Source organism: Nansenia antarctica, assembly GCF_963989245.1.
Source record: "Nansenia antarctica genome assembly, chromosome: 8".
NCBI lineage: Eukaryota > Metazoa > Chordata > Actinopteri > Argentiniformes > Microstomatidae > Nansenia > Nansenia antarctica.
The window spans coordinates 26,690,162-26,705,161 of NC_137678.1; the positions used below are offsets into that span (position 1 = coordinate 26,690,162).

General features: G+C 43.5%; 2 protein-coding genes across 2 annotated transcripts in view; one reads left to right on the forward strand and one right to left on the reverse strand.

Moving 5' to 3' along the window:
- The window catches only part of LOC308163255 (dynamin-1-like protein), a gene marked incomplete at its 5' end in the record, with an annotated part of 13,127 nt that extends 11,645 nt beyond the window's left edge, over nucleotides 1-1,482 (forward strand). The window contains 3 exons of the mRNA XM_080537435.1: nucleotides 116-225; nucleotides 524-683; nucleotides 1,363-1,482. Coding sequence (XP_080393561.1) covers nucleotides 116-225; nucleotides 524-683; nucleotides 1,363-1,419 — 327 coding nt within the window. The 3' untranslated portion in view covers nucleotides 1,420-1,482. The remainder of the gene's footprint in view (nucleotides 1-115; nucleotides 226-523; nucleotides 684-1,362) is intronic.
- A 1,096-nt stretch (nucleotides 1,483-2,578) lies between these two features.
- The window catches only part of tnnt2e (troponin T2e, cardiac), a gene marked incomplete at both ends in the record, with an annotated part of 12,876 nt that continues 454 nt past the window's right edge, over nucleotides 2,579-15,000 (reverse strand). Inside the window, 8 exons of the mRNA XM_080538239.1 lie at nucleotides 2,579-2,618; nucleotides 4,676-4,713; nucleotides 6,099-6,189; nucleotides 6,452-6,564; nucleotides 7,248-7,361; nucleotides 8,616-8,693; nucleotides 8,920-9,036; nucleotides 9,230-9,287. Of these exons, the coding sequence (XP_080394365.1) occupies nucleotides 2,579-2,618; nucleotides 4,676-4,713; nucleotides 6,099-6,189; nucleotides 6,452-6,564; nucleotides 7,248-7,361; nucleotides 8,616-8,693; nucleotides 8,920-9,036; nucleotides 9,230-9,287 (649 nt within the window). The remainder of the gene's footprint in view (nucleotides 2,619-4,675; nucleotides 4,714-6,098; nucleotides 6,190-6,451; nucleotides 6,565-7,247; nucleotides 7,362-8,615; nucleotides 8,694-8,919; nucleotides 9,037-9,229; nucleotides 9,288-15,000) is intronic.

Sequence of the window (15,000 nt, forward strand, 5' to 3'; positions counted from 1 at the left end):
GCTGTAGGTGTAACGTTGTAGTGTGTATGGTATAATGTATTGTGTGTTTTTTTTATACTGAATGCCACACCTAATTCGCTGGTGCTCTCGCCCCCCCCCCCCCCCCCCCCCCCAGCCCGTTCCTGTTGCCAGGAAGCTGTCGTCACGGGAACAGCGGGACTGCGAGGTCATCGAGCGGCTCATCAAGTCCTACTTCCTCATCGTTCGGAAGAACATCCAGGACAGGTAGCTACTTCCTGTACCGTGACAGGAGGTCCTCTGATAGGTTACCTCGCCAGCCACTTGCTTTGTGCTTTTCCACGCGCAATTGAACATCCTAACATTAGGATACCTCTCTTTTCCTTTGGACGTTGAAGCATTCGCTCCTTCATTTATTATTCCGGTCACTCAATGTCTCTATCTCTCCCTGTCTTTCCCCTCTCTCTCTCTCTCCGTCGATCAAACCCCCCTTCCTTCCTTCATCCATCGTCTTCTCACTCTGTCCATCCCTCTCTTCCCTCCCCCCCCCTCCCCTCTCCTCCAGTGTGCCCAAGGCGGTGATGCATTTCCTGGTGAACCACGTGAAGGACAGCCTGCAGAGCGAGCTGGTGGGTCAGCTGTATAAGTCTGGGCTGCTGAACGACCTGCTGACGGAGTCTGAGGACATGGCCCAGCGCCGCAGCGAGGCCGCAGACATGCTGCAGGTCAGTCAGTCACTCAGTCACTCAGTCAGTCAGCCAGTCAGCCAGCCAGTCAGCCAGTCAGCCAGTCAGTCAGTCAGTCAGTCAGTCAGTCAGCCAACCAGTCAGCCAGTCAGTCAGTCAGTCAGCCAGTCAGTCAGCCAGCCAGTCAGCCAGTCAGTCAGTCAGTCAGCCAGTCAATCAGTCAGCCAGTCAGTCAGTCAGGCAGGTAGCCTAGAGGTTAGAGAGGCCGGCTAGCAATGGGAAGGTGGCTGGTTGGAACCCCGCTTCAGGAGGGAGCCGGATGTGAGCTGGTGACTGGAGGGTCGCTGGCATCCTATATAAGCTGCCGACCAGTGCCGTTGTGCCCTTGAGCAAGGCACTTAGCCCCTAATCACTCCTGGGGGCCTATGGCTGACCCTGTGCCTAGAGCAAAAGAAATTCATTTCGTTGTGCAACGGCTAATGAATCTTATCTAATGGAGTCAACGCAACGAAATTTCTCCTGAGGCAGAGAGACGCTCCGCAACACTCAGCCAACATCAACAATAGAATGTAATGAGGTTCATAGATCAAATATAAAGGTATGTTCCAGAACGGATGGGAAAATGGCTGTTGTTATTAGACACGTTCTGTGCTGTAGGTGAAAGTGGACCGGTTTTCTAGCGCTAAATTGACACAGTCTTTGTTTAACGGGTCCGCAGGCGTTGCAGAAAGCCGGCCTGGTGATCGCCGAGATCAGGGAGACACACCTGTGGTGAGGGCTGAAAATCGACCTCCTCTAACATCTACTCGTCATGTCTGAAGGACCCGGGGGGGGGATCTGAAGTTGCACTGTATCTCCTCGTCGTGTCTGAAGGACTGAAGTTGCACTGTATCTACTAATAATGTCTAGTGGACTGAAGTCAGGCTGAATTTACTTATAATGTCTGAAGACCATTGCTGTGTGTCAACTCGTCATATCTGAAAGATATGGGATTGCCAATGTTAAGAATGCACTGTTGTGATTGTTGCTAAAAGATTATGAAATCATGCTGCCTCAAAGCTATAAGGACTACGAAATCATATCATAGGTACTGTATCAGGATTATGAAATTGTATTGACGCAGAGCTACATTAATGCTAAATACATCTCATCGATCACCTGTATGAAATACCTCTCGATTTAGGTATGGCTGTCATGTGTTTTCATTTCAATCTGGGAACACATTATGCTAACTCCCATCGATTGGTTCTTTCTGTTATAACCAGCTAGCTGAAATAACTAATCCTTACAATGTGAATTATTCTCCTACTCACTTGAATTGTATATATATATTAAAAAAAAAAAAATCCTACAAATGTAAAACCACAAAAATATGTATTTATTTATATATATATGTATTTATTAATAAGTGTGAAAAAGTCAAAATTACTGGTGCAACTTTACTAGGTCATTTCATGATGTTTACCTGAACCAGGCAATATGTGATACTGTACGTTGCTCTGTCGGTGGTCTGTGTATGTTATTGTTTGATAAATAAATGTATTTATTCACCCTGGTGGATTTGTTTCATGTTCATATGAGAGAGATGGAAGGAAGCTAGGGAGGAGAAATAGAAGAAAGGGAATGCTATAGGGAGCGAAGTCGGAACAGTTGCGGTATGCGGCGATATTGCATATTTGGCTGTATTGCAGTGATATACCTACGCAAATATTTCAATGAAGCGTATTTCTGTATTTCTCATTTCACTCAAAAGATCAGACGACGGATCAAAAGCAATAAAGTCTTTATTGTCTCTAGCTACGTGTACAGCAAACTGTTGCAGCGCTTCTCCGGCATCTGCATGTACGTTGATAAGAACAACAAACAACAAAATAATCTGTCTTCTTCTTCTTCTGTCTTCTTCCTGGGAGGTTTCCTGCTGGGTCTGGGTCTCTCTACCTCCTGACTGCCTTGCCCTTGCCTCTGCCTTTGGCACTGTGGGACCACACACACACAACAGCCCGGTCACGTACCCCCCTTGTTACTCTGTGTGCATCCTGGCTCTGGCCAGTAGGGGGCGCTACATGGGCACACTTTCCGTTCTTAAACATGGCTCTGATATTCAGAGAGACTATGCCATGAGAATCAGAATGACTAACAAAAACTTGGATATTTATAGTGTGTGGTGTCTAGGCCTTTATTTATTTATTTGACATTCATATATGTTTTATTTATATTCAAATATGTTTTATTTATAACCAATGCAGGAAGAGAACTTTGAAAGAGGATGGTAGAGGACATGAATGAAGGATGAAAGACAGGAGAGGAGAGGGAGGGAATTGAGGGAATTGAAGGAATTGAAGGGTACCCTCACAGTACCCCCTTGTTAAGAGTCATGCGTTTAGTTGAAGGAACACAGATCTCTCTCTCACACACACACAGGACGGCACACAGGTTTTAGTATGGAAGGAACGAGAATGAAGGAAGGCGATCGTGTCCTGTCCAGCTGTCTTACCTGGAATGTTCTCATATCTGCGTTCTGCCATTTTAAAAACCCATTTCAACCTGTCGTCACACTGCACCTAACATCCTGATCTAGCAAGCCATTACCTGTTGAACTCAACTTACCATGAGAGAACAGTGTAACCGCAGACAGGACGCCTTTGACTCTGGCCCTGATGTTTACTTACTGTACGTCATTTCTGGAAACGACTATATTTGACATAAAATGCCTTATAGAGTCACTAGTGACAATTATGACCACAGAGTTTAGGACTATACTGTAAGCAGCATTGAAACATGACCTATTGGCATGTTTGAGCTGCAACGTTTGCAGGAAAAGCGCTATACAGATAAAAGTTATTAGTTATTATTATTATATTATCAGGATCACGATCTTCCCAGACTAGATGAACGGTTGAATAGAGTCATCTAGTTGGGTGGGTTCTAGAATGAATGGGGGAGGGAAGGGGGGGGGAGATAGGGGTTCTAGAATGAATAGGTGAATAGAGGGTAGAATGGACAGAAGGTTTTGGGAGGAGCCACTAGTTCAGACTGGTCAAAGTTAGGATGTAGAAACGCTATCATCCTAATGATTTCTCCCTGCTTCCAGTCCAATCAAACAGGAACTGGGTTACATGGCTCGCAGGTTTAATCCAACGAGAACCATGTGACTTTAAAAGGCCTTGGGATTGGTTACTGTAAGATGGGGGCTGGATAGTGGAGAAAAACGACCCATAGAACTAGGGATGCACCGATACCAATACCAGTAACCGTACCCGATACTGTGCTCATGTAGGCCTACTCGTACTTGTAAAACTACTCTGATACATCCACTCCTGAAACCACCTCTCGTAGCAGGTAGGCAGAGGAGGAGCAATGTCAGCAGTTTGGAGATATTTTAGGATAAGCGATGATGACGACAAAAGTACAGCAGACTGCAAACTATGCTCTGCTAAATTCTGAATGTGACGGGGTCTGGTGAAAGAGGTAGGAACCAAGTCGTAAAGGACTTTTCACAATCTGTCAAAATCCTTGCCAGCTTGGGGACCAAAAACACCAGACCCTGTCACATATTTCATTTGTTACAGTGAGAAAGTGAGGAGAGAACAGCTGATGAAAATAAAACACGTCTTCAAAGTCATTGTTAGAACTATAAAGGTATTATTAAGTACCCGAATGTGAGTACTTGAACTTGGTCTGAACAAAAAGTGGTATCGGTGCACCCCTACCGAGAACCTATTCCAACTCACTCCTCGCGGATCAGAAAGGATGAGCTGGGTCGTAGACGGCTATAGGTGATATCCCAACCGTCCAGTCCTTTCTGATCGAAGAGAAGTGTCAAGGGACAAGGGTCTAGGGGTCGATCTCCGACCAGGCAACACTAAAATGTGCGAGGATGGGACAACACTGTGCTCACTGCCCCAGCTTCAGGTGTCCTCTGATGGGGTTGTTATCTCTTAGCTAATGAGTAAGCCTATAAATTGTATCCTGAAATCCCCAGGCTCTTTAAATGTTTGGAGAAACTGACCAGTGTGGCTCTAGGTACTTACCTCTGGTGGTCCTGGACCCGGGCCAGAAGCTGATTAATCTGTGAAGGACACACAGCGGAGGCTGCCTAAGCACTGGGAGAACACGCCCTAGCGGCTACCTTCCAGTATCCATACTAGCATATACTCTCTATGGAACGACGCAGAGCTTTCTTCTTAGTATGCTAGCGTGGATATTGGAACACAGCCACTGTGAAGGGGAGACCTGGGAGGTCTTGAGCGAGTTTCACTTGAGTTTGCCCCCCCCCCCCCGCGGTTGAAAGAGTTTGTCTGTGTGGTCGATCCCTTGCGGTCGAAAAAACGTTCACCTGTGGTCCCACCTGACCGGAGATGACCAGACGCGCGTGCCTTAAGCCCTGCAACCACCTGCCTGGGAGATGTTTCACCTGCATTTCACCTCTAGTCGGACGTGTTCACCTTTGTGTCACCTGTGGTCGAACGCGGTCCACCAGACCAGGGAGTACGCTTGCCTGAGCCCAGCGTGTAAATAAACAAACAGCCACTCTGACACAGCGACTGACATATACAGCAGGCCAGACAACGGGGGGGTGGGGGGGGGGCTGACACCCTCACAGGACCCCTTTTACTCACAACTTCTGCTGCTCTTCGATTCGGGTCATCAGTAAATTCATCTGCAAGCAAGTCACGGTTTTTAGACAGGCGCTTCCCCGGACGCCCTCATCATAGGCAATAACACTACCAGTTGTTCAGAATAAGGGATATATGCTATGGCGGTTGTGGTTGAGTATGATCATGTCGCTCTGTGGTTCGTGAGACTAACCTATTTGGACTCGGTAAAGGTATGACCTAATAGCAAATGATGTACTGGAATTCAGAGGTGTGTCATACTTTGATGTCTTTAAGAATAAGAAAGATTAAAGAAGAGGTGGAATGCATGGATGAGTCCTCTGAAATGTGAAAGTGTAGATAAACAAACCAACACAAACATTGTCCTATTGGACTAAATCAGTGTCTCTCAAACCTCTCCTCGGGGACCACCAGCCGTTCCACATATTTGATCTGTTCCACCACCAGCACACCTGATTCAACTAATCAAGTGCAAAGCAATCATTTGCTATTAGTTGAATCAGGTGTGCTGGTGGTGGAACAGATCAAATTATGTGGAACGGCTGGTGGTCCCCGAGGAGAGGTTTGAGAACCACTGGACTAAATAATGACCAGTGGTCTTGATTATTGCCTTGCGGTTCCTAGTGACGGTCTGTACTTTGTACAGTGACAGCTTACTTGACTATACTGTAAAGTACCACTGACTGGTTTCATTCTAGCTTAACTCTGCTGGTGGAGGCTGGTGGAGGTAGAAATCAGAGGATGGGCTCATTGTATTGCACGGAACCCAATGAGCCTGTCCTCCGATTTCTACCTCCACCAGCCTCCCCTGGCTACTGTACAGTGTGAGAACACTTACGTCATATTTCTGTTTCTTCAGTTTTTCGCTGAGGTCGAACTTCTCCGCCTCCAGCTCCATCATCCACTGCCACAGCTCATTGGCCTTCTCCCTGCAGGACAGCAGCCAATGGGAGAGCAGTGTTAACAGGACATGGAATTCTCACACCTGGAAGCTGGAATGCACCTTCACAGATTAAATTTGGAGGAATTACCATGGCTTTCCAAAACAACAGCATTATGCTGTCAATGTACTCAAATGGCTAAACTGAAACACTTGTCAATGATAGTCACACACATGTGAATCTGTCGACGCCTGAACGCTTAGAGAATGTAAACAGAGACACTCCAGGTGTTCAGGCCGCTGTGGCTTACTTGATTTTGTCCTCGCTCAGGTGGTCGACGTTCAGGGCCTTCTTTCTGTCCGCCAGAATCTTCTTCTTCTTCTCTCTCTCTGTCTGCTTCTTCGCTCCCTTCTTGCCCTCTTGCTGCATTGGGAACACAAGTCAGAGCAGGTGGTTAATCTGTCGGCCATTTTGTCATCGTTGAAACCACAGACTTTGCCAAAGCATTTGGACAAGCGACTCTGAGGATAATGCTATTCAGTCATTACCGAAGTGAACGTTTTCCTTAACGAATGTTGGTCCAACCTTGCAATACATTGAAAGTATTGATGTTGAATAACTGCACATGGACTCACATTGATACAGGAACACATTGATAATGACACGATAATCATAACGGAATGCTTGTTTTTGAGAGAGTTGATAGATGCACGAACTGAACACACGATGCACAATGGACCTATCGCTAAGCCACGCCCCCAAAATAGAAATTGTCCAATCATATCACAGCAAAAGTCACTACAGGCAGAAAACTCGGACAAACAACTCGCTAATATCTGATGGTGAAAAAGCTTCTAGACGAAATATTCTTGTCATCTTTAAAAAAAAACATGTCTATTACTTGCTGTGGTAAATCAGAAATCAGAAATTTGCCAACTCCCGCCATTGTAAGTCATTGAATGTCATTCAGTCACGGTCGGTCAGTCAGTCAGTCACTGTCAGTGAAGCATTCTTTGTTTGTCCGAGTTTTCAGTCAGGGGGCGTGGCTTAGCGGCGATAGGTCCATTACACATTGTGAGAGAGCTTGTGTGTGACAGTGTGCTGACCCTCTGCTGCACGCCTCCGTACTGGTGGGTCTTGTTGGTCAGGGCCTTCTTCTTCCTGGAGTCCTCGTCGTTCTTCTTGCGAACCTCCTCCATCTCCCTCCTCTCCTTCTCCTCCTGCAGGAAGGGAACAACATCGCTCAAGTCAGACGGTGAAACTTCTGTATACTGTATATACTGTATATGTTTTTGCATTAGTCATGAGTATGAGCTCAGTGGCCTTTGTGTTTAGAGTGTCCGCCCTGAGATTGGGAGGCTGTGAGTTCGATCCCTGGCCGAGTCATACCAAAGACTATACAAATGGTAACTGACGCCTCCCTGCTTGGCACACAGCATTAAGGGTTGGATTGGGGGGGTAAGACCCTGCGACATACCAGCATCATGTTCAGGAGGGTGTACTTGTACATCAAGCCGCCTCACGCTATGGAAACAGGAGATAGGCTCCTGCCCCCTAAGGGCCGTTAGGCTTGAGAGCCATTAAGTAAATCTAAGTAAGAGGAAATATCTTAAATCAAGGCAATATATGCTTATTTTTGGTCTGACTAGAGTAGCTTTAAGATACATTTGACTTGTTTTAAGAAAATCTTGGCAAGTGAAATTACTAACCCTATTCTGTTGGCAGATAATTTATCTTATTTTAAGTAACATTTCCCCCATTTATTGTTTTTTTTTCTTGTTTTTGAGAGCAGACTCTTTGCAGTGATACAGCTTGACTCTATCTAGAGACGCTCCTCCATTGCGTTCACTCCATCCCCTGTACAACCCTCTGATGTGAGGTTGTTACCATGCAGTCTTTGAAATACTTTTTTTGAGAGAGGGCCTAGGTGGTCATCAGAGAGAGAGAGAGAGAGAGAGAGAGAGAGAGAGAGAGAGAGAGAGAGAGAGAGAGAGAGAGCCTAGGTGGTCATCAGAGAGAGAGAGAGAGAGAGCCTAGGTGGTCATCAGAGAGAGAGAGAGAGAGAGAGAGAGAGAGGGCCTAGGTGGTCATCAGAGAGAGAGAGAGAGAGAGAGCCTAGGTGGTCATCAGAGAGAGAGAGAGAGAGAGAGAGCCTAGGTGGTCATCAGAGAGAGAGAGAGAGAGAGAGAGAGAGAGAGAGAGAGAGAGAGAGAGAGAGAGAGAGAGAGAGAGAGAGAGAGAGGACCACAATGGGAGTCGGGAAGCGTTTTGTACCAACGCAGCATTGACACACCAGATTGTTAATACGTAATCACAGGTTTCAATTTAGGCCGGTTATCTTACACACGGAACAATTATCTTACACACATACACTGCGACCTTCCAGGACCAGGTTTACCTATGCTAGTCCAGTATGTATGAGACTGTACTGAGATCATTCTAGGTGGTTCCGGCCCTGTGGGTCATATACTCACCAGTACACGGGACTGTCTGTCCTTCTCCTTCTCTGCACGGACCCTCTGCTGCTCCGCCCTCTCAGTACGACGCTTCTCCTGCACGCACACACGCACACACACGCACACACACACACACATGCACACACACACACACACACACGCATGTGCACACATACACACACACACACACGCATGCATGCGCACACATACACACACACACGCATGAATGCGCACACACACACACACACACACACACACACACACAGTTGTTTATATGGTCTAGGACTGTAGTAACAGGTTGTAGGTACGGTAGAGGACTTACGATCCTGGCGACCAGGGCGAGGAGCTCCCCCTCATCCTTGTTCCTCTGGATGAAGTGAGCCTCGATCAGAGACTGCAGCTCAGCCAAGTCCTTCTCCTGACGCTTCCTGTGGATGTCCTGTACACACAGACACAGAGACACACACACACAGGCACATACACATACATACGCACACGCACACGCACACACACACACACACACACACACACACACATAGTGATTCGTGCCTTGTAGACATGAGTGAAGACAACTCATATTGCTGTCATAAATATAATCTGGCAGGCAGCTGGAGGATTGTAGGATCACTCACATCGAAGTCCACTTTATCTCCCTCGCCGCCTGCAGGTATCTTGGGGACAGCAAGAGACCTGTAAGAACATAAGAATAATATTATATGACATATTATAACATCAATAACATCAGCTATTGTACCTTATGTATTACATGTGTTTGCCAATATGCTGATTCAGTGATATATTGACGTGATGATATAAGAGAAGAATTAAAAACAAGTACTTACTTTGGTTTGGGTTTGGAGTCATCTATAATTGACGACGACAACAACAACAACAACAACAACAACAAAAACAAGAGGGCCAATGTTCAGGTTATTGTTGAAAACAACAGTGATCAAATTCAAAACAATATCTCTAAAGACAAAAGGCTAGTCCAAATCTATGTTTGGAAAATGTTGAAACGTTTTTTTCAAAACCTTGAGGTTACAAAAACAAATGTTTTTCAAAACAAAATCTATTCATACTTTCAATAGGCACTGCAAAAACAGTTTAATGTAGTCTATGTGTGTGTGTGTGTGTGTGTGTGTGTGTGTGTGTGTGTGTGTGTGTGTGTGCGTGTGTGTGTGAGCGTGTGCGTATGTATGTGTATGTGTATGTGCCTGTGTGAGCGTGTCTGTGTGTCTGTGTGTACAGGACATCCACAGGAAGCGTCAGGAGAAGGACTTGGCTGAGTTAACTAGTAACACTAATGAAGCTTATCTTAGACTGAAAACATCTTAACTTTCTTAAATGCATGCATTAGCAACGGATCCATCTCAAAGCGCCAAAAAGTTAACAGAGGCAACATTGAAATGAATAGTGATCTAAGTTTTGAAACGTTTTTTCAAAACCTCAAGCAGGGTTGAAAAACTGCCATTAGTCGTTTTTCAAAACTTACAACTTTTCAAATCTAAACTTAATTCCTTTATATTACCTTCAGTAGTTTCGTCTTTGTAGCAAAAAGAGAATAAAAAGCTTATCTCAGACTGAAATCACCTGACTACAATATTGATTTTCAGAAATGGAAATTCTCCACAGAAATCATTTACATTTTACATTTTTTGGCATTTAGCAGACGCCTTATTCCAAAGCGACTTACAAACAATACATTTGAATACTAAGCAAGTGAATCATCAATCCACCAGTTGTAGCAGGAAGAGTAATCCAGCTCAGGCCCGGGGCCATTAATAGAAGGAAACCTACAGATCCGTCTTAGAGAACCTGAAACAATGCTCACCTGTAGTCTCTGTTGACCAGGAACAGCAAAGTAAACAGAAAAGTCAAAGAGTGAATAGACAGTTTCGTACACATCGCAAATACGACACATTACAAAAATAAAGATGAATAACGCATCTGTATGATTCTACATTATGATGCAGTGTCATATAAACTATGTCAGGATGACTCAATGTTCTGACAGGCAAGTAATGAACCTCAAAGTATTAGTTGATATTGATGTTGATGGTTATAGTGATACTTTCCATGCAGGATGTGCATCCATGTGAAACTGGTGGCTTTATCCATGCACAGCAACTATCTTTAAAACATAATCTGGATTCATTTAGGTCAAAACAAACAAAGTGAACAGCTAAATAATGCACACATCTTACCACGGCTCACAGCTAATACTGAGACAGTAACGTCAAATAATAAATAGGCTACAGTAGACTAGATCGTATAGTCAACTCAAGAATCACTGTGACACGGACCAAATACTGCCTTTGCAGTGATAATGAATGTTAGAATGTCATGCACTGCAATAAAAAAGATGAAAAAGAAACATGTTTGGAGCTGAGGAAGGCGAACAAAGCATTACCTTCTGTCGCAGCAGGAGTTTCTATAGTGAAGTACACCAGAGCCATGAGCGTGGATCAATAGAACATGAGAGTGAATGAAGCTTGATTAAAAAGATAGCTGAGAACAAAGTGAAGTGAATGTGAAGTCAAGGAAAGCGTTACCTTCGACTGCTGGAGGCGGCTCTGTTTGCGAAAGCACAACAATGATTAGTAATGACTTGTAAAAGCAGAGCGCCCCCCAAAAATATAAATAATAAAAAAGAAGGTCAAATAATGTCAGCATAAGCAGAAAGCATATTTACCGTCCTCATCTGGTTCTGGCTCTGTTACAGAAGCATAAGACTGGTTAGTGGACGTAAAGCAGAGAGCAAATACATAATAATATTATATATTATATATTATAAAGACATATTATAAAGACATGAGAAAACACGGAGAAGCATACAGTACGTGTATTGGTTAGAGTAGACGGAGACAAGCTTGGCCAAGCTTGACAACAGGTGGAAGCGCTGTTGCCAGGACGATGGATCGGTTAAAACAGGAGGTTAGAACACAGAACTCAACCCTGTTGTCTCGATTGCAGGATTGCAATGTGATCATCTATTGAGTGGTCATTTAAAGGTGCAATCTGTAACTTAATTTTAGGTCAAAAGTATTTCCTCCTGTACTTGTTTGTAAATGTGGGTATTGGTCATAGAAAATATATGTATTGTGTGGGCGGGGCGGGGGGGGGGGGTATTGTGGGAAGAGCCAAATGCCTCATGGGTCGAATGTTGCAGACTGCACCTTTAATGAAACCTATAAAAAGCCATTGATTCATTTGACATACAGATGTGTACTGTATTGTATTGTCCATGAATGCAATGAAACACTGAAAAGGAAGACAGTATTGAGAGGTTTACCTTCTGCTGCAGTTTCAGGCTCTGTGTGAGGATATGTGAAGGATCAGCGGATGAATGTTGCAGAAACATATTCCACCAAGGATGAGGTAGAAACAGAGCCTTAGTCAGCGTAGTGAAAATGGTAAAATGGTAATGTTGTGACTTGAGCTGTCTTTATATAATGGGATTCTTCCTGAAGATGAGGTTAACGCCTACATCATGTTGTAGTGATTACATTTAGCTAATTAAGTACCCTAGCTAATTAAGTACAATAATCCTTCTAAGAACACTAAAGGCTTTTATAATATGCATAAAAGCAAAACAGTTTACCTTCTTCTGCAGGAGGAGGTTCTAAGGTGGAGATATAAACAATTAGTAAGTGAATAAACCTGACGGAGCATATTTTCATCATAAGAAAATAATCCTTAAATAAGTGTTGTTATTATACTAGACATATTGATATTCATTGTATCAATATCTTGTTTATGTTAAGGAATAGTAATTCCTAGGAATAGTAATTAAGCGTCCTTGGGTTTTTGAAAGGCGCTATATAAATTAAAGTTATTATTATTTACTTTTGTGTGAAAAGTTAGTGTTTAGTGTAAAAAATTCTACAGTGTTAAAAACAAATACTGTTCAGTGGAGGCCTACATACTGTACTAACATGCAGCACTGAATTAACATAAAAGCAAGAATGAATTACCTTCTACGTCTGGTTCTGGCTCTACAGCAAGGACATGGCAATAGTTAGTTAGAGTGCCAATACATATTGTTTTTGTATTAAAATGTACATTCAATTAAAGAAATAAAACGGTTGGAGCTGTGAATAGATTTACCTTCGTCTGCAGGAGCAGGCTCTGCAGTAAAGCCATACTACTGATTAGTCGACCAGTGAAGCAATTTATTTTCCAATAATTAAATTAAAGCGTTTTTGGCAGTAAAATTCAAGAAAAGCTTTAAAAGAGCATTAAAAGATTGTGTAAGTGAATAAATAAAGCTATTTTGTACACTGCTCTTATTGTACACTGGTGGAAAGCCTGATGTTGTAATTGGCCTCCATTCAATTGACCATGTAAAACAACTATATGCTATACACAAAAACATATCCAAAATGTTTCAGAGTCAAGAAAAGTGGAGCTTTAAAAAAAACATTACCTTCCACTTCAGGCTCGGCCTCTATTGTGAAAACATGAGAATAACGTGTAAGGCTTGAAGCCCATCATTTTGATCACAATCAACAAATTAAGCCAAACACACAGTACACATAATACGTCCCCGTCCCCCCCTCCTCCCCCCACCCCCAACAACAAACAAACCTGCCCAGACACACAGCACATGTTATTTGACATTGCCAAAGTCAAACTCTTACAAGGTTACAGCCTGAGCTCTGAGATGACATTGCCGGGGTAATTGGATGGATTAAACCGATGGAACATCTAATCTCACCCTGTGTAAACTCAAATGAAGGTGTCTCAAAGTAACCTTGACAACTCTGTGACTGACATATCTTGTTTGACTGTACCTCTAACTATTGATAATACTAGTTGACAATAAAACCATGCAGTAGACACTATTCACAGTAGACAAAACACAAAGCCATGCAAGGCTTGACCCTACCTTCTTCTGTAGGAACCTCCACTTCGACTGAGTGGATAGAAGATCGATTAGTTGATCAGTAAAGCTTGAAGCTAACGACTCGACAAACAACCATACAACATTCTCTGACTGCAGTAATACTTTATTTGGAGAGTCTCTCTATAGATGCACAACAAACTATCAACACATCTAAACCAAACCCTGAGCAAATTGTAGCATGTCAACAACAGAATTGTAACAGATAGTTTGTTGATAGTTGGAGCATCAGGAGAACTGATCTATCGGGGACTATCCAAATAATTATACGTAGGAAATTGGTTTGAATTAGATCTGATCGAATCAGAATCGGTAGCAGTTGCTTGCAGTTCATACAGTATAGACATTCCATGCAACCCATGTCAGAACATTGAAATCCATTCTAGACCATGACACATACACATTGTGTAATGATATCTGATTATAATATATATATATATATATATAGGATTGAATAACATTTGACACAAGACCAGGGAATGGGTCTGATACATACTACATAGATGGACGTGTATGTGTGGAAATACCAGGAGAAAAACATCACATGACAATTGTAACATTCATATTCCACAATTTTCTTATTTCACACTCATGCAGCCGAAAGTGCAAAGCATTTGCAATATCATCCACACATCTACCTAGTCAAAGGGGGCTATAACATGCATTGAAATGCTGATAGAGTAAGCAGTATACAGTGATGGACTGCACTTATATAGCGCCTTTATCCAAAGCGCTTTACAACGGCCTCTCATTCACCCATTCACACACCAATGGCGGCAAGCTACCATGCAAGGCGCCGGCCCGCTCACTGAGAGCAATTTGGGGTTCAGTGTCTTGCCCAAGGACACTTCGACATGTGGCCAGTCGGGGACTCGAACCGCCGATCTGCCAACCTTGCGATCATTAGACGGCGGCTCTACCTCCTGCGTCCCCGTGATGTATGTACCATGCACCCAGACAACTTCTAGGTGATACGTACTGTACAAGAAGCCATGCAAAGTCTTCTTCTGCTGGGGTTTCCACTACTGTGCAGGTATACATAAGTAGGGTCAGCTTAGAGCTGCTAGCAATCGACACAGCAAGATGTTACTGTGAGTTTGTCAAACAAGGATTATCATTTGTGACACGGTCTGGTGAAAAGGTCTGCATGTCGGCAATTCTCAAGTTGCGCAAATGACCAAAAAGCTTGTGCATATTACGAAAGTTTAAGTGTTGAAGAGCCCATTCGATATAACAAACAACAGTTTAAGGATCACTAAATACTTATAATTTGTGAATTGAATTCACTGTATAGTCTGCTGTAGGCTACTGGGTTAGTGATACATGGCTTGTAAACAAACTTACATTTTGGGAAGTGTGCAAAAGCAAGGACTGTGTGATCATCTAATTATGTGTAGTTCTGTGTTTTTAGCGTGTTCATGTTCAGTTGTGATGTGCTAAACATGCAGTTAGATATTCATAGCGATGTTCCTGGCTAGCTTGCTAGTTACTAGCAGC